The sequence below is a fragment of the Rhyacophila brunnea genome, unplaced genomic scaffold (assembly GCF_057557595.1).
Source record: "Rhyacophila brunnea isolate RB1 unplaced genomic scaffold, BYU_Rbru_1.0 scaffold_15, whole genome shotgun sequence".
NCBI classification, from domain to species: domain Eukaryota; kingdom Metazoa; phylum Arthropoda; class Insecta; order Trichoptera; family Rhyacophilidae; genus Rhyacophila; species Rhyacophila brunnea.
The window spans coordinates 3,541,610-3,561,575 of record NW_028232806.1 but is presented as its reverse complement, the minus strand read 5'-3'; the positions used below and the strand labels follow the sequence as shown (position 1 = coordinate 3,561,575).

Sequence of the window (19,966 nt, the reverse complement as noted above, 5' to 3'; positions counted from 1 at the left end):
GGATACATGGCAACAAACCCGAGCCGTGTTCCACTTTCTTTGATATTCTATTATGATTGTATCTGTCTCAGTATGACTATTAATATAATATATATAATATGAATACCCGGGTATTCGTTACTGTTCAGACCCTTTACTACCCACTGATGTTTACAAGACATCTGCATGGCGGCAATGCTGTGTGTTGCAGCTGGTTGCCAATTTGGCGACGCAAGGTCCTCTCCTTCACTTTGACGCTCCACATATCGACGCTCTATTTGATTAGGTATTATTATTCTTATTTTTTAACACTACACCAGGCCATGAGGCCCAGTAGTGTAGTCAGTAATATAAGTGAAACGATCACAAACGTTTACATGTAAATTGTGCGTAAAACATTTCACCGTGGCACAGTTCGCCGTGAGCTTTTTCTATCGGAAAGAGATGATCGTATACTGTACGGTTTTCAATTTTATTAGATTCAATATGAACATTAATTCAATTTTCTTAGCTGATTTCATAAATTCAAGAATGAAAACCTAATATAACCTAACAAATAATCCAGTACAAATATCGTCTATTTTCGAAATTTGTTTGCTGCTAGCTTCCTCTAAGTCTAAAGTGTAAACCGACAGGAACCGTGTTTTATTTAGACATGAATTTTATGTCAGTAGGTCTTATTATATGCCCCAATGAGGTTGTTTAATATACGACCATATAATATTTCCGATACAACATTTTACGGTGAAGTGTGGTACGGCGAACTGCATACGTACATCACAAACACCCAGGTTTTGAGAAAATCACATAAATCCATTGTGACCACAAGGAATCAAACCCGGAAATCCCATATGAAAGGCCAGTGCCTTACGCACTGACTACGAGTGTTTCTTCTGCTTCGCCTTCCCTTGAGGATACTCAACATCACCAGTCTCCAGATTACCATAAAAAGTGCAGAATGCGTCTCAGACATTCTTCTATGGGTGATTGACTGGTTCGTCCTATACTCTGTCTAAGAAATACGAAGCATTCGCCACATTTTGAAGGCATCAATTGCCTTTCACTCACTTGCCATCGGGTCCATGACTTGACACCGTGTAAATATATGGAGAAAACTAATGTTCCACTTTTTATGGTAATCTGGAGACTGGTGATGTTGAGTAGCCTCAAGGGAAGGCGAAGCAGAAGAAACACTCGTAGTCAGTGCGTAAGGCACTGGCCTTTCATATGGGATTTCCGGGTTTGATGCATAATTTTCGTGGCAATTTAAATTCTTCGATCCTATCGTACGTAGTGGTAAGACGTGTCGTCGCATTTGTCGCAAACACTGTAATCAAGGCCGACTATTTTCAGGTCGTGGCACTGAATTGCAAATTACGATGGTAGTGCTAGTTATTACATCATTTTTGAACCTGTTCTCAACAAATGAATATTTTCAATTGCACATTCCGTTGAAAATTATTACCATTTATTTCAAAAATTTGAAAACATCTCATGCATATAATATACACGCTTGAAAATCGTTTTGTAGAAAAAAAATACGACACCCGACGGGACTTCAACCTGTATCTGCTGGATTCGCGCCAGTATGTTTTACTAATTAAACTACGGGCGCTTAGATTATTACGACGATTTTAACTAGTAGTTGTTACATGAAATGCTTATCGAATTGCGTCATGGGTTACCGCCGGGTGTCGTATTTTTTTATTCTACAAAACAATTTTTTCTAGTGTGTATATGCATGAGATGTTTTCAAATTATGTATATTCAGTATTATAGAATGTTACATTCTGAAATCTTGTGTCTTATTCGTTGAATAAAAGAAATAGTTTATTAAAATTTATTTCAATATTCAACAATCATCATAGTTTACCATATTGCATTCGAAGTATTAGCAATAACTAGGAATATCGTCGATGTTTACAGTTTCATGTCACGGGCCGACTATAGTGGGCCTTGATTGTGATTGCGCATTACTTAGGGTTGAATTCGTGTTTGGATTTTTTAAATTCAGTTTGCGGCGCCTCTTCGACTTACTCGCGGCACGCTTTTTGAGTACCACTGTGATGTGAAGTTATAAAAATTGTTCCTTGACTTTCAATAACTGGAAAGATTCTGTAGATATTGACGGTACAGTCAGGGATTATCCTTGGGTGGTTGGTGCCCTGTCTTCTTCCTTTACACCAGAATCCATAGACAATGAAGGTTTCGCCTCCTACGTGAAATAATAGGCCCTAACGGCATTTAGTGGCAGACGCGTTAGGTATTCCAGTCGTTCGGCAAATGTTAATACAATTCTGCAGTGCACCCCCCGCCGGTCGCGCCACTGTCCGCAGCTATGCGAAATTGTTCAGTTTTATATGCGAGATAAATTCCGCCGACGCATTCTGACCGGGCGAAACGGCGCAGTGCGGTGCCGGTTTTTATAGTTAGGGGGCGCGCGGGGGGTCTGAGAATTTTAATCGCGTATGCAAATCGACAAGACGTGATGTGACGAATTTTTGGACATTATTAACGCCACTGAAGGAAGAAGGGTTGCTTTTGCCGAATTGGGAGGGTTCGAGAGGGGAGGCTTTGCACTTGGATATTGGTCGAATGTAATTATTTGTCGTTATAATATTTGTCTTAAACATTTCCACCATGTTTACAATGATTGTCACTATAGTATGGTAGTTTTAACTGTGTTAATTAAAGGCATTTAAAATGTGACCAAAAATCACTTAAGCTCATGCTTGTACCTTCCTCGCCTTGTGGCATCTTCGTCTCATACTGCTCCTTCTCACAATATCTTCCATTTTAATCCAGTTTCCTCCCATCTCTTATGGTTAGGTTCTTCTTTGACCATGTCCGATCTAATAAGATTATATGGGCCTCCACAGAGTGGAGGTTTGTATTAACAGATTTTGTTTTTACGAGAAATTGATGTCAGCCACTTGCTCAACCTATTAGGTCCATACTCGGACTCTTACACAAATTGAAAATACAATATGTGTACTTGTCAGACCCTTGATTAGGTTAGGTTAGGTTTAATATTTTATATACGTTAATGAAGGTGTCCCCTTGAAAAGGGGTCTATATGCAAAAACTAAATTTTACAGGAGAGAGGAAAACACTTGGTAACATTTTTAAGTTAAGAAATTCTTCTTATTTATTTATTTATTCAAGTGTGTTTCGTCTCCCCTGTAAAATTTCGATTGTTTCATATAGACCCCTTTTTCGAGGGTAGCCTTCGTTTATTCATATTTTTAAAATTCAAAAAGCAGATAAAATTATTTTTATATTTTATATGTGTCTCGAAGCTTTGCTTGTCACGTACAAGGCTAGGTGAGGTTATGTTAGGTTAGGATTTCGATCCATTTGTCAACATGAGAAGTCTTCATCTGAAGTGTCTTTTTAATTAAACTGTAGTAGGACTTAGGATTTAGGACTACAGTATATTCTTATGCTAGTTTCTTGAGGAGCAATGCATGATCTCATATATGAATTCATTTACTTTCACAATTTGTTAACCACTTTTTTGAAGAAGCTTCACTTGCAGGTATGTGTTTTGTTGTTTTTGGATTGGAATAATCCATTTAGTTAAAATAATCTTTTCAATGTTGGGTGTCCTCCTTTATTGGGACTACAATTTTGAAATCTGCAGTCCTTTTTCTACAGTTTTTTGACGATTTCTTTCTTTCCGATTGTTTCAGTTGCCGTTTGAAGGAGAAGCACGACTGCCTTAGGAAGCTGAAGTCCTTCCGCTTCGAGGGGTCCACCAGACCCTCTTGACGACACCGGGTTGTAATTCACAAGTGAGTCTCCTGATTTAACCGTAATTGAACGGCATTATGTATGCATTTTGTCACCTCAATACTGTCTATGCTTTTGTCCGGGGTGGGTATTGGCTTCCTCCTACAACTCTTCATCTGTCCCTATCATGAGTGGTAGGTTACCAGTTCGATATGTCAAGGTTATGGCAGTCTTTAGTAGCTTCCTTTAGTCAGCGGATTCCTGGTCTGCGTTTTATTGCATTACTTGACATTGTCGTTTATACGGTGCATATGAGATAGGCAGAGCCGTCTTCCAATCTTGATTGAACTGCACTGTAATCCTCATTCAGACTGTCGAGCTTTGCATTGTAACTTCTCTCCATATTGTTGCCGTCCCTGGCATAAAAGTCTCGTCTTTGTTTCTCGTCCGAATATAGAGCCCCTGGTTAAGACCGGATGTCGTGCAAAGCGGGTTAATTGGATGTTTGTATTGTTGCCATCCATGATTGGTTAAATATGGCGGTGAATTTTCCTTTCAACAATGAGTCATTTGATTTTCCAGAGTTTCTTAGTGGAGCATAACTTGTACATTAGTAATATTAGATCACTGACATGATCTTGTTTGATATCATTAGTCGGTTCATGAGAGATCCAAGGTAGATTGATGGATGGAACAATTGACTGTACAAACATGTATGTACAAAGGTACAAACATTTGTTTACAGTCTTGTTTATCTGTTTGTCCATTGTGACTTCCAGTGCTGTGAATGCATTTTTCAGTGCCGATTCTGACAAAATTTATGATGATATCATAAATGATATCAATATCATTGGGATATGCCGTTATCAGTTGCATAGGTTTAGCAGTGGCGAAGGGTGGAGGTAGGCTGTTAGGCTCCGCCATAAATAGTGCACACTAAACTTTGTCAGTCATACGTATTTGTTTTCCTTGAAATGTGACTACAATTTAGAGACGATGTTGGTTAGTTTTTGAAATTCAATTAAACCCTGCGAACCAAAACCATAATAGATAATAGGCAAAAAATACACATCTGTCTATAAATAATCTAAAATTATGCCATTAAATCAGACATCATTTTGGATATTTTATAGATAAAATAATATTTTTTATCTATCATAGTTTGGTTTGGGCAGGGCTTAATAAATTTAAAAAATCACCAACTACATGTGTAATATGTATGTCTAATTCAACGAAAACAAATAAATATTAATGAAAAGGTGTGCACAATTTTGTCGGGTCGCCAAAAGTATACCAAAACTATTATGGTTTGGTTTAGGCAGGGTTTAATTGATTTTTAAAAACTAACTTACAATATCTGTAAATTGTAGTCTTAGTTCAATAAAAACAAATACTTATGACTACATAACAAGTTTAATGTGCATTATTTATGTCAGATCTTAACAGCCTACCTACACCCTTCGCCACTGAGGTTTAGTAAATATTCCACTGTACTGGCATCGATATTCGCATCCCGAATCCTTATTTCTACTGTAATATTTTATAATAGGTAAACCGATCAGATTTCAATAGATTTAGCTCCTATCTTAAGCACTTATCTATTTGTGTACAAAGCATGTCCCAGGTTTCAATTTAAAAACACACGTACCAATAATATATCATTCGTCTGCAAATGCATTGATACAATGACCAGTTGTATGAATATTATTAGTTAATGTCATTCTAATAAGAAAGAGTACTTGGGTGACGTATAGTGCCAAACGCCATTTATACTCAGCACAATATCTACTATGCTGTGTTTTTATATGGAAAAACATTTGACAGTTCAACTATCTGATACATCACTTTAGTTATGAGATAATTTCTAATAATATGTCCAATATATTTACTAGATGTAAAATCTACATATGTGTACTTATCTGATTTTGATGAAATTTTATGTGTCCTTAATTGCAACCATAAAAAAATGTTATAGGTAGTAGTAGTAGATTTATCGCTGCATTCATTAGAAGTGGAGCCCGAAAATTATGTCGATTTTCGTTATAATATGTTTGATAGTAAAAGTCAATTACCATGTTTCACCCTTAAGCAGAGCATAATATTATGTGCCTCCAAAGATTGAATGTTATCATGGCCCCCACATCTTGAAGCGGGCCCCCAGGCCAGGATCTTTGGCCTCTCCATCCACATGATTTAATATGTAGTTGTCGAATATCGACACACAATAATCGATGCATCACACAATTAGATACTTAAAAAATGTAATACTCTTCAAGCAAAATAGCGCCAAATAGACTTTTTTTCCCATTAGGGCAACTTTGTCATATGTGTTTATCGCACTTATCAGGTCGACCCCGGGCCCCCAGGCTAGAGCCCTGTCAGCCCCACCTCGTGTTGTGGGTTGTTATAGTAGAAGACTTATTGAAGTAAAACATTTTTTCGTGCGGAACATGAAAAATTGTCAATAGAGTGAATTCTGTTTATGTGTGACAAATAAGGCGTCATGGTTGACTTAAAAACTTTAAAATAATGTATTGGCAGCAACTGGGGTCAAAGATGAGGCCCACCGATTGGCAGTTGTGCACACTGCCAATTATGCTATTCTGGTCATATTGATATTTCCTGTAGCGATAGGCTTTTTAGATGTAGATAATATGTACAAAACTCCCACTTCTCAAGCTCATATGCTGTTATATTAATACTGCTGCTTTATTTCAGACGGTGTACCGAAACTTAATTCAAAATGGCGACGTTATCGCTGAAGATATCCCTGATGGACGGGAAGGTGACCAAGACGATGCAGTTCGACCCGCTCATGTCCACCTTCGACGCCTGCAAGATCGTCAGGGAGAAGATCACAGAAGCCAACCAGGGCGAAGGTTGGTACACATCCTAATTATAGTAGATAACTAGATCCGGACTTGAAGCAATCCCACAGATAGCTCATCCCCAAAAATATTGGAGTTAATCTTCATCGGGCGTATTATGAGACCCTACATTTGTGTGAAGCATAAGTAATTTTTTTATGACTGGAAATGTGAAAGATATCATTCAATACCGATTAATGATAGTCATGTGTTTTTATTGTATTACAGCAAAAGACTACGGAATGTTCATATCCTCGACAGAAGACAACAAAACAGGTGTCTGGTTGGAGCCTGGTAAAAATCTGGAGTTCTACATGCTCAGGAATGGAGACCTCGTCGAATACAAGAAGAAGATGAGGACGTTGAGAGTGAGAATGCTTGACGGTGAGTTGTTTTTTTTTTTAATTACCAGTTATAAAGTCGAGTTTGTCATTTCGTATTGTCTTAGTGGGCAGTTGTATTACTGAATGAATAATGATTCTGTACTGCAAAATTGTGTGTAATATTTGTATGTTATTGGAGGTTTGACTAGGCTAAAACTGGGGTTTGAAATCCCGGGATATAAAAAAAATTGAATCCCGGAATTGAATATATTGTAATCTCGGGATTGAACAATTTGGAATCCTGGGATTTTGGAATTACTTTTTATATGATTTTTGAAATTTGGAAGACATGGTTTTGTCCAGTAAAGAAGTGTTATTTAATGAAAAGGGATTATAGAATAATAATAAATCATCAGAAATATGCCATAAATTTTCCAACTTTGATTAGGATTACGGGATTGGAAATAATTACTGAGGATTAAATAAGTTCAAGTGATATGCAATTATAAACATGACTTGAATCAATTTTCACATCACCTCATACATATTTATACATGAAACAGGATTCAAACATGTGTATTCTGTTTTGTATGAAACAATATTACCATTTTATTGTCAACATTGGAGTATATCAGGCGACGTTCATGATGACATTATTATTTTCATAGTAACCGTATATAATTTCAATATTTTGGCTGGGCTAAGACTTCAAACACTAAAACTAACAAAAATAAAGAAATATCAAGATTTTTTCATGAAATATCTGAAGAAGGATCATTTGAAAATGAGACATCACTTACAGAATCTTAGAAACAGTTCTGTAGAATTTATAATTGCATCTTTTAACTTTATTTCAGTTCATGCAACTTGGTCACCGAGCCAACAAGTTTGTCTGTTGGTATAAATTCATATTATATATCAGTACCAGAATAAAAAAAACTTGCATAACATTTTACTGAATTTTCATAATCCCAAAATTTCACAATCCCGGAATTGAACCTTTTGTCTGAGATTGAAAGTTGTGGCAACCAGTTTATATTGCACCTTTTCTTGACTCTGGCATGTTTATAGTGTTGAAGCACAACTGTGTTATTAATGGGTTTGTTGTTTTTTTTCTCGCAGGAACCTTAAAGACAATGATGGTGGATGATAGTCAGAACGTAGCCAATTTGATGGTAGTCATCTGCACAAAGATCGGCATCACCAATTACGATGAGTACAGTTTGGTAAGTCGACTGAATTATCTTTTAAGGTTTAAGGTGACTCTGTGGTATTTTACTATCTCTTGGGTACCAGTGTATGACTGCATTTATCCAATGATTCTTCGAACATTTCACCAAATTTCCGACCTCTATAAAATCAACTCTTACTATCAAATCTTGTTTCCACACCCTTTAGGAATTTTGCCTTAGCATAACGGGTGAGAAGCATCCTTGTAAAACTGTACTTTTCTGGGAGTGGCCCCAGTAAAATTTCAAGTTATGTTCCTTTAATTATGTTATCATTATCAAAAGCGCGATAGTCCAGGGTGATCCAACTCTTCACCTGTCTCTGTATATAATGGCCATTTTCCAGCTTGTGATACGGCATTTATTGGTAGCTCAATATATCAAGCGAATTTTTGACTTACCACTTCTGCGTCCTATTGAATTGCTCGAATTACTCCCTCTCTATATTGAATGTCGTTCATACTGCGCACATGACCTAGCCAGCGCAGTCACTTAATCTTGTTATGAACTGCGCTTCAGTCTTCGTTCAGACCGTGACAGGTCAGTCTTCAATTATGTGAGTTTTCATTTTTATTATTTTGCAGGTGAGAGATGACATCAAAGAAGAGGTCGACAACCCGGATAACAAACCCAATTACGGCACACTGACGCTGAAGAGGAAGCAGGCCGAGAAGGAGAGAGACGTCAAGATGGATCAGCTCAGGAAGAAACTCAGAACAGATGATGAAGGTATTTTAAAAAAAATATATTTGGTTTCTATTATGTTATAAATTAGTGCTAGAGAATATATCGTCGGTGTTTTGTAAAAAGGGCGAATCAACCATTTTGGCGAAATCGAGTTTTTAATGAAAATACAATATGTACCCCACTAATTTTGTTGTGTAAAAACGGCGAATTTTTATCTCCACAGGAAAGTACTTAAAAACGATAATAATAAACGATAAACGATTAAAATTACGACATAAAAAGCAAATGTGACATATTAGGCCATTTAAAATATTATATAAAAATACCTATTATAATGACAGTATTCTTTCTAAGCTTTATTATAAACTTGTTAGATATTTATAATCATCTACAGGTAAAAAACAAATAAATGTCAAAAGTTAAAAACCCTCCTCCTGTAAAGTAGCATTTTGGTTTGATTCGCCCTTTTTACAAAACACCGACGATATTCCACTACTACAGTGATTTGCAAATATTTTTTGGTTAATAAGATACGTAGTCTTTCTGAAAATATTTTGAATCAGAGTGGGATTTGAATCCACATCTGTCGCATGCCTGGCAAATAAATGCTTTTGACATGTGAGGCTTTGCTCACTTTGCATGTTAGTTACCTCCATTTTTTTAAATTTTTTTAATGATATTACAGAAGTTGGTTGTGATGTTTGTTATATTCATCAAGTGCCATTATAATCATTTGTCGACCAATTTTAATACTGTGGTTTTCTAATAATGAAATTATGATGTGTGAGTGACATTCGCCTTTTCTAATTATAAAACAAAATATTCCATTTGTACTCCTAAAATGTGCTTGGCGGTATAGTGTGATTATCTCGAAATGGCGGATTGTGAAGGTGACCGACTGTGAAACCAATAGTCTCATGTGATAATACTTCCAACTCAGTCCCAAGACTTTTTTAAGGATTTTTCTCTTTGAAGTCTACTTAAATATTTCTTTGAGTTTTTTTTTCTTTTTTTTTTCCCCGACCATGTCCGATCCTGATAGGATCATATGGGCCTCCACAGAGTAGAGGTTTGTATTAACAGATTTTGTTTCTGACGCCGACGGTGGCCGCGCGGCTTAAGTGTTGGACTATCACGCCGTGGGTCCCAGGTTCGAATCCTGGGTCTGGCAAGTACACACATATTGTTTTTCAATTTGTGTGTGAGTCAGGGTATGGACCTAATAGGTTGAGCAAGTGGCTGACATCCATTTCTTGTAAAAAAACAAAATCTGTTAATACAAACCTCTTCTTCGAGTTACATGGTGATATTGAGTTAATTAACCCTTTTCTTTTTGTCAACAGTAAACTGGATAGACCCGTCAAAGACACTGCGCGGGCAAGGAGTGGACGAAGCGGAAACCGTTCTCCTTAGAAGAAAGTACTTCTTCTCCGACCAAAACATAGACTCCCGAGATCCTGTCCAGCTTAATCTGTTGTACGTGCAAGCCAGAGATGCTATATTGGATGGCACTCACCCTGTCACGCTCGACAAAGGTGAGAAATAAAGGTTTATTTGTATATTATGTCAATTGGCATCACCAATGGCAGGTTTATCCTGCATCTATGGAGAACTTTTTTAGATGTGACAGAAAGTTGAATGGTATGCTTCTGTTTATCTTCTCATTTCTGACTCCATTGCAGAGAACTTAACCTTACACGGAGAAAAGAAACACTGTTTTATGCCTGATCTTCTGTTATTGCAGCGTGCGAGTTTGCTGGTATCCAGTGTCAAATTCAGTTTGGAGATCACAAAGAAGACAAACATACGACTGGATTTTTAGAGTGAGTGAATAATTATTATTAAATTTAGGATACTGATTGTTGTTTTTAAAATCGAGGTGTGATGCAATTTGTAAACTTTGAAACTCTTACCTCATTCGCCACATTTAAACCTCGAGGCGATGGCAACTTGTCAATTTTATTTATTCGATCTAGTTGACATCTACAAAACACACATAACTTAATGTATTGATGTACACAGAGTCGATTCAACATTTTTGGTTGTAAAAAGTAGTTGGCGCTTGCAAACTGAATTGAAAAGTTAATCAGAACGCACCAAATTCGTAACAATCGGGGTCATACCTGGTTGCTATCAGCTATGATTCCCGTATTTGCTGGCGGTGGCCTGTCTGTCGTACAGAAATATCCTTCCTATAATTGAAACACCGCATCTGTATACATATCCGTAATTGATGGATGGATGGATCCAATATTTCTGACTATTTCTCTTTTTTAATTTTTTTCATTTTGAGTTTGACGTTACGACTGGCGTAGATAAATTGTTTCTGTGGGCGATTGAAAAGCAGTTTTGTTCGCTTTTCTGAGGTCAGATTAAATTGTGGTCACCACGAATGTTTGTTTGTAAAGGCCGTAAGACCTGTGAATAAAATCATTGCATTATATTATAACCTATTCTCTTTCCAACAGTTTGAAGGAATTCTTGCCCGCCTCATACATGAAGGTGAAGAGTGTGGAGAAAAAAGTGTTCAAGGCGCACAAGAACCACCTCGGCGACTCCGAGTTGGACGCCAAGGTCACCTACACCAAGACCGCCAGAGCCCTGAGCACCTACGGAGTAGCGTTCTTCCTTGTCAAGGTAATACACATTATTACGTGATTCTTCTGACGGTTGAAGCAAAAAATAGTTGAGCAACACACCTAGACTTTGAGAAAATCATATACACACATCATCATCATCGTCAGCCTGAATCTATCGACTGCTGGATGAATGCCTCTCCAAGCTTATTTCACTTCTCTCGGTCCTGTGCGTTGCCATGTACTTCTGCAGAACTTTATCATTTCATCGATCCAGCGGCCTCTAGGTCTACCTTGTGGATGTTTTGTGCCTCTTGGATACCACTGGATGACTAAATTTGTCCAACGATTTTCCCTATATATACATACAGACATAGATGGTTCAATACTGCCAACGCAGAGTAATATTTTTTTCTATAGTTATCAATTCGACTGTACTCAAAACAATCTGCAATTGCGCTTACAAGTGCTGTGATACAAACAGTGTATATCAATCCCTCTACGAACATACCTAATAATATTATGTATAGATCCACCAGTATAAGTTGTCCACTGAGAGAGGGTGCCACATCCCAACATTTGACATATCATTCAATACTTTTTATACTGTGATGATAGTTCTTGGTTCTTCTGACTGACTTAGTTCTAAATTCGAACACCTGACGATTTATGATCGTACATATATCTATAGTTTACATTTTTATGTTGTTATAATATTTCTGTTTGAATGGTAAATTATCTATGTTGTGTCCCATTGCAGGAAAAAATGAAGGGCAAAAACAAGCTGGTGCCCCGGTTACTGGGCGTGACGAAAGACTCCGTTCTGAGGCTGGACGAGAGGACCAAGGAAATCCTGCAGACCTGGCCACTTACCACTGTCAGGAGGTGGTGTGCCAGTCCTAACACCTTCACGTTGGATTTTGGAGATTACAGGTTAGTCAGCTTGCAATATTTGTTTGTACTTAGGCTATTTTTTTATCATTCTTTCAAATGGATCAATGTATTTTATTGGGCAAGCTTTTGCCATGCATTGTATTACAGTACTGTCTCAGTAATCCGCCACCCCAAAAACCAGACAAGTGTCCAATTAGTGAAAGCGGCGGATTATAGTGGTATTTCACAAAAATGGTTTTACAGGCAAAAATTTCACAGGTATTTCGTAAAAATAGTGTTTTTTTTTGAGAAATTTGTACTAGCAAATTACGATTTTATTTATAATCAAAATCAAGTATTTACTAAATTATATATATTTATAAACTAAGTTTATTAACAAAATATTAAAACAGTAAATCACTTGACACAACCAATTGTTCAGTGAGGCAGATAGTCTTGAATGGCTTAGGATTCCTGGCTTTCCCTATGACCGAAAGCTTCAGTTTGTATGTCCTGGTTGCATTGGAGCACGGCACAATTGTGAAGCGGCCCTTGGGCACTTTCCTCCCTGGTACCTTACTTTCTTCACGATGAACGTACGTTTAACGAAGGAGAAGTTTCCAAAATAAACCCGTCTCATCTGCGTTGTATACTTGTACGCGGTGGACTATTGAATATGACAATTGAATACCGGCGAATTATAGAGCTTGATTTTGTGCTTTCAACTAGTAAACATAACGGCGGATTATAGTAGCTGTCGGATAATCGAGCGGCGGATTACTGAAAGTGTACTGTATTCCAATATGTCATAGGATCACCATACCTGCTTCAAATCATATTTTTAGCATTTCAGTTTCAGCAAAGTGTGCCCTTCGCAATAAAAATAGTGACGTTGCAGTAAAACCCATTGATGCAAATACAGTTAATTCTATTTTTTTCAGCGATCAATACTACTCTGTCCAAACAACGGAAGCCGAGCAAATCCTCCAACTGATCGCCGGATACATCGACATCATCTTGAAGAAGCAGAAGGTCAAGGACCACTTTGGAATCGAGGGAGACGAGGGATCCACTATGGTTGAAGACTCTGTTTCGCCACTGAAGTAAACATCTTTTTACATATTCGTATATATTTTAAGTTTCTGATTTAATTGGTGTGAATGGACCAGTTAGAAATCTAAAAAGGTTAGACTAACACACCTGTCACCTTTAACTTAACGATTTATTGAAACCGATTATTTAATAAATGTTTAATTAAATTTTTCATATATGTATTTATTTATTGCAAAAAGGGGGTTATTAGCTAGCTAAAAGAAATGGGGGTATTTATATTTGATTTATATATAAAAACTTGACGCATAAAAACATAATTTACTAGTAAGGTTAATTGTTGACTTTTCAGTTTTTGTTATTGGACGCTTAATATTATTTTCCTATATTATTGAAAGTCAACTGTCATGATAAACAACAAGCATGTTTCAATGCGCCAACATATAAAAAATATTTTTAAATTTTCTGTGGTCACAAATGCTACCATACTAAAAACAAGCTATAAAAAATTCCTTTAGTATACTAAATTGTTCCAAGCTTTATTATACTGTTTCAATTATTGATGAGTCTAACAAGGAAGTTTTGATTTTGTTACGCAGGGCTACCATTCTTCAACACGAGACTTCTACGTTTGGCAAAGTTAACACCGAATCTCTGGCTAAACCGGCCATCATGAGAGCCGGAGCCGAAGGTAATTAATTATACTGTTTATATCCTTACTCTTCGAATATAGGAAGTCAAAGAAGTATGTAATATTTTTAACTATGAACCTCCGTATACCGTTAATGTACTGCCTGAAACCATTGGCGTATCAGGTGGTTCCTCATAAATGTCCGTGACCATAAATACTATCTGTCCATGTTCATAGACACATGGATCTGTTAGGGTTTCATACAATTTTCATTCTTTCTTATTATGTTGTTGTTAAACTGGCCCTACAGACCATTCAGGTCCATGGACGACACCACAACCATCTGTATCCTGAGCTCTCTTCTCTCTCCAGTCGGTCACAATTAGCCTCTCTGCGTCCCCCTTGACGTTATCCGCCCGTCTCTTCCGGGGCTGTCGTGCCTACAGGGGTTTCTTTATAAACTTTGTGGAGAGCTCCGGATCCATCGCATCTAACGACGTGATCGGCCATCTGAGTTTTCGTGTCCTCAGAGACAATGACGATATTGGACTTAATTTGTTCACAGAGCTCAGCATTTATACGGATGCGCCATCTTTATTTTTCTTTATCCAGTCATAGTATTCTTCGGGTTGTACGGATAAATATTTATGATTGTGGTTGAAAAAGTATCTCAATGTACATGGCAATAAAAGTGATTATTGCAGATTAAAATGTGTCCAATTTAATGTTGGAAGTTATATGTGAGAGAAAATCCTGCCATTGTTTCAATGCCTGAAACGTTATTTAAAATTGTGAACACATTTTTCATTTCGACTGTTTCAGAGTTCATTTTTTAATTTATTTTTTTTGACCACTGACAATAATTTTCATACCAACATCATGAAACACACGTTCGTTTGTCTCCTTCATACTTCATGTTTTGTTTATTTTTGTAAATTGTAATATCATCGATTAAATCTGTATTTGATGTGAATATGTTGATAAGTCGAAAAACATCAATTCTCACCTATTTGTAAGGTTGGCAATTCAGGAATGTTTATAAATTTTAGTTTATTGAGAATTTACAAATGTTTTACTAAAATTTCAAAACATTTAAACACATTCGACAGTGTTTAGGAAAAAGGGCGCAACCCTCACAGAACAAATTTTACAGGAGGGGCAAAAAACGTTTTTGAATGATTTTAGTTTAATATTTTTTAAAAAATAGGCACAGACATTGGCTGGATGATGATTGATGATTTCGATCTAATAATAATTAATGAAGTTATTACAGAAAAATCATTAAAATTGAGGGTAAATGCTTTTTTCCTTAAATTAAAACTTATTTAATCTTAATTAAAACCTGAATTTAGATAATAGTTCGGCATTTGCGGCTTACTTTCTTTTTATAGAATATGTATTTAGTTGTATACATAGTTAATATCTAATAAAAGCACTTTTCGAAAAATCGAGGGTTACGCCCTTTTTCCTAAACACAGTCGATATTATAATCTGATTTACCACAGAAAGCCACATAATACAAATAGCTGCCGTGAGAATTGATGTTGTTAGACTTATCAACAACATATTTACGCCATACACGGAAATATACCGTAGTCCATTCAACTATAAGACTACTCTCATGGCATATTAGAGAGGTCTAGTTTTCGTGGATGTTCTAATCCATGACCCATTGAAAGAGCGAGGTATATTGATGATGTCGCAATATGCACGAATGAATCACCTTTTTTATGAAAAACGGCCAGAGTTACCGATAATGCAAACATAAGAATTCAGTTAAATTGATAATATTTAAAATCATTAAATATCTCACTTCGGTAGATTTATAAATATGAATAATTGTATGTATAATCGTTCTTGATTCTGCGAATCCTGCTATGTGCATCTTTTGGCAGTTTTCAGTTATGTTTGTTGACCTAGTTGCTAGAGCAGCAGTCTTTGTATAAATATGAAGCCGCGGGTCACGGGTCCAAATTCGTGGCTGTTCAAAAAAACCATGTTAAATGTATATTTGATCCAGCGCAAGGACCCGATGGATTGGGCGGATGGTTAACAGCTATTCCTCGTAAAAAGTCTGCTAAAATAACCTCTACGTTGTTGAGGCTTATATGTTTCAACTAGGAGCGAATGTGATGGTTTACTTTTTACATTGCCCGATTCAATAATATAATATGTTCTTCAATATCTTTGATATGTGCTTATACATAATGTAATACTTCATTTTTTCAATTGAAAATTTTCCAATTCTATATTTAGAAAGAATATTGGTTCCGGGTGGGACTTGAACCTGCACCCGTCGGCTATTAACGTATTAAACTTTGTAGTCAACCTAGTTCTAGTAAAACTCTGTTAATTAGAAATGAACAGACCGAAAATCGATAAAATAAGTCAAATTATGAAATAAAAAAATGTATGGCAAAAAACACTAACAATTGAAAAAATTAATTTTACAAAATGGATTTAAATAAATTTATGAATTTTGGCGAATTTCGAATTAACCATGTTCTTATTAACGGGGTTTTACTGCACTTCATTTTATTTTGAGTTGAGTTTTATTTGTTCCTCGAACAATATGGTTTTGTGCACATAGCCAACAGGCATTCCAGAATCAACTGGTCTTTTGACTTGCGTCTTTTCGCACGTGACTCAGGCCTTTTTTAAATAACAGCCGATTCAATTACAACTGACATGACACCACTTTCTGACATCTAGCCGGGCAGAAACCATACGCGCAGGGCCATATGGGAGGAGCGCAGTTCACGACCGTTTCAGGAAAGGTGAACGTGGGCCACGCGGCGCCAACGGTACAGCGAAATGACGCAATTTTTTTTTCTTCCCCTTCCATTTTTTTCATCCGACTTAACGCTTGAATTTCATCAACCCACTCCAAGACTAATATCGGCAACTGACTTTATTTTCAGTGGTGCATTCTCGACTAATACAATTAATAATTTATGAATAACATAGAATAAGTTTAGCATACACTAATACGCTGTAATCTAATATTTACTCTTAATTTGTTATGAATTTCTCCAATGATAATTTTTTTAAGTAGGGAAATATGAGACAAGTTTAAAATCCAAAACTGTTGGATATTTGATTGGACTAATTTTTTTGTGGATATCCACTACAATACGCCGATTTTTCAAAACCATTGGTAACCTACCACGTATATGCCAGTGTAATTAATAATATAGGTAAATCATTCTACAGTGGCACCATAGGCGATTCTTGAGTGTGTTGGATTGCTTGCAACAATGCATGTTTCAATGCTACCAAACAATACCACTACTACTGCAAGCCGCGTTTGCCATTCCCATGGTGCCACTGTATAATGATTTACCTATACTCATTTTGCTGCATTGTGTTACAAATGAGAAAATCTGTTGATTGATGTATTAAAATATCATAATCGGCTAATAATTTTCTTGTTATCGGATTATAAATTATAGTTACATCGGTGATATACTGTGTCTGTGTTAGTCAGCTTGACCAAATCAGATGTAACCTACAGAGTTTGCGCCCAATTTATTTTTGCTTGTACGCCGTGGGTCCCAGGTTCGAATCCTGGGTCTGGCAAGTACACATTGTTTTTCAATTTGTGTCTGTCAGGGTATGGACCGAATAGGTTGAGCAAGTGGCTGACATCCATTTCTCGTAAAAAACAAAATCTGTTAATACAAACTTCTACTCTGTGGAGGCCCATATGATCCTATTAACTTGCTACACATTCGCCCGATCGACAATGCTACAGATCATCTGATTTGCTCAGATTGTCACGCGGTCGAATGGTGCAACCACCTATCATCCGACAGAATCATATAAAACGACACACTTACACACTTACACATGAACTGATTGATATTAGACAAATCAGAGAGGGCTAGAGACAAATTTTTAGATGCTTTAAATGTTTTGTTGATCTGTCATGTGGTGGTTTTTGTTGCTGCCTTTGTACTAATACAATTTCGAGGAAGGCTTCGTTATTAAATTAATTGTGTCGGAAATATGTACATATGTATTGTATTGTTTCCGTGAAATGTAATATGTGTATAAATTAGTTCAATGAAACGTTCAATTTCACAAAAATGCGTGTCTCATTATCATCATACGTAATCCTTAATTGTTATTAAAATGTTGTTAAACTTTCTTAACAATACAAGTATAACTTTCCTTTCCATGTCTTGCATGTACACTTATTAACTGAAGATTGGAACGCTAGATCCAGACGTGTAGGTATATATTCTATACTTTCATTCATTAACCGTCATTGTATATATTATTCATTGGCATGCGGGTGGACTTTATGTATGTATGTGAAAAGGGGCCAACTTAATTTGTATCTTGTATATAAAATTATCAAGGGAAACAGAATGATTATGTTAAATCAACATAAAATTATAAACGATACCCTAGTTCCATAGGGAAACCACTCAAAATTTCAAAGTTGTGAGTAATGCCATTCGATGTAGAAAGGTATTTTGTTTATAATTCGATAAAAAAAATTATCAAAAATTAACGGGTCATAAAATCGAATAACCATATCTGGGATTGGTCATTAATTCAGTTATAAATGGAAATGTCATTATTACATGATTAAATTGTAAAATTTCATTGTGCATTTCTTAGTTCATTTGAATTATAATATTATAAAAAATAAAAACATTTACTTATCTTAGAACAATGTATTTTGAGTTGTTTCCCTATAGAAATAAGCTATCGTATTAATTAGATATGAGATGAGTCTTTCTAATAACGTCCACGTGTGGTTAAAATCTAATTCCTTGTCCGGACAAAGATACATGATTTCGGTGAACATTGAACAGTATACAAACTGTTTGAAAGTTATATCAAAATTGTTTCTGAACATTATTTAACATGTTCTGATACAATTTGTTCATGTATACCTTCTTTTCACATTGTTTTCTGACGGTGATGGAAAATATTGTTCGTATACAGATGTTCTTGGTGTCTGTACTATGTAAGGAAAGCATAGGAAAAAATGTGTAATAATTAAATGAGTTTTAATAAATTGAATGTCTTTTAATGAATTGAATGTCTTCTAATGAACTGAATGACTTTTAATGAGTTTGACGAAAGATTGAGATATATCGATGAATTAGAAGACAATCAAATGCCGATATGTCCAATTTTATTTTTCTTTTATTTGTTTCATATTGAAGGTGATGGAATAAAGAAATTAACCAAAAAAAAAATATTTATTGTCGAAAGACAAAAAATGAACCATACCATAAATATTGAATCGTGTATCTTTGTTAATAGACATCTTAATATTTTGAAATTCCATAATTTTAGGCTGTTCTCCATTTAACATGACTCAGATGTGATCATGAAAAAATCACTCTTGTGTAACTCTCTCGAGGTTTTGCATGAATTTTGTATAAACGTCTCCCGCTAAGCCGATCGCTTTAAAACCTACAACCGACTTGTGGCAACTGGTGGTGTAGTGATTGATTGTGTTGTTAGTTGTTTGTTGTAGTCCCCTCTAATGATGGCAAAAGCGCCAGAGTGCATATCTATGAAATTATGTATGTAGAAAAAATTCCAATATCAGTCACTCCTCATCAGCTGCTGGATAAAGGCGTCTCCTTTCTGCCTCTACTCTTCTATTTTATCAATCCAGTGTGGTTAACGAATCGTCATTTCTCTGGGCGATTATTTTTGCAACATTTTTTCGTATTCCATTCGAGTCATTTCGGTGTGAGAACAACATTGCATGATTATTTTATTTTTTGATTCAGAATGATTATCAAATTTATTTTAGACTTTCAATGGTATTTAACTTGATAATGGCATGGGACTGTTTAATTATTGAGATGTTTGAGTTGCATTTAATGTATTTTTTTCTGTCAACAGGTACAACAACAGAAAGTAACAACGGTAATGAGCGAGCCTCAGAGAGCTCTCTTGACTACCATCTCGTCTGGCCAGGAGGTCATCAGAATCACCGAGAAAGAGTTAGTCAGGGTATGTTGCTATAATCTTCGATTAAATCATT

At 36.0% G+C, this 19,966-nt stretch overlaps 1 protein-coding gene across 7 annotated transcripts in view; it reads left to right on the top strand.

The window, feature by feature from the left end:
- Positions 1-19,966, top strand: part of rhea (Talin_middle and talin-RS domain-containing protein rhea) — a 140,465-nt gene that overhangs the window by 55,215 nt on the left and 65,284 nt on the right. For all 7 annotated transcript variants that reach the window (XM_085943319.1, XM_085943321.1, XM_085943314.1 and 4 more), the window contains exons 3-15: positions 3,672-3,773; positions 6,430-6,590; positions 6,807-6,962; positions 8,024-8,127; positions 8,715-8,859; positions 10,161-10,352; positions 10,562-10,640; positions 11,286-11,454; positions 12,154-12,326; positions 13,208-13,369; positions 13,916-14,007; positions 16,660-16,751; positions 19,825-19,935. In XM_085943319.1, the coding sequence (XP_085799445.1) occupies positions 6,455-6,590; positions 6,807-6,962; positions 8,024-8,127; positions 8,715-8,859; positions 10,161-10,352; positions 10,562-10,640; positions 11,286-11,454; positions 12,154-12,326; positions 13,208-13,369; positions 13,916-14,007; positions 16,660-16,751; positions 19,825-19,935 (1,611 nt within the window). In that variant the 5' untranslated portion in view covers positions 3,672-3,773; positions 6,430-6,454. The remainder of the gene's footprint in view (positions 1-3,671; positions 3,774-6,429; positions 6,591-6,806; positions 6,963-8,023; positions 8,128-8,714; positions 8,860-10,160; positions 10,353-10,561; positions 10,641-11,285; positions 11,455-12,153; positions 12,327-13,207; positions 13,370-13,915; positions 14,008-16,659; positions 16,752-19,824; positions 19,936-19,966) is intronic.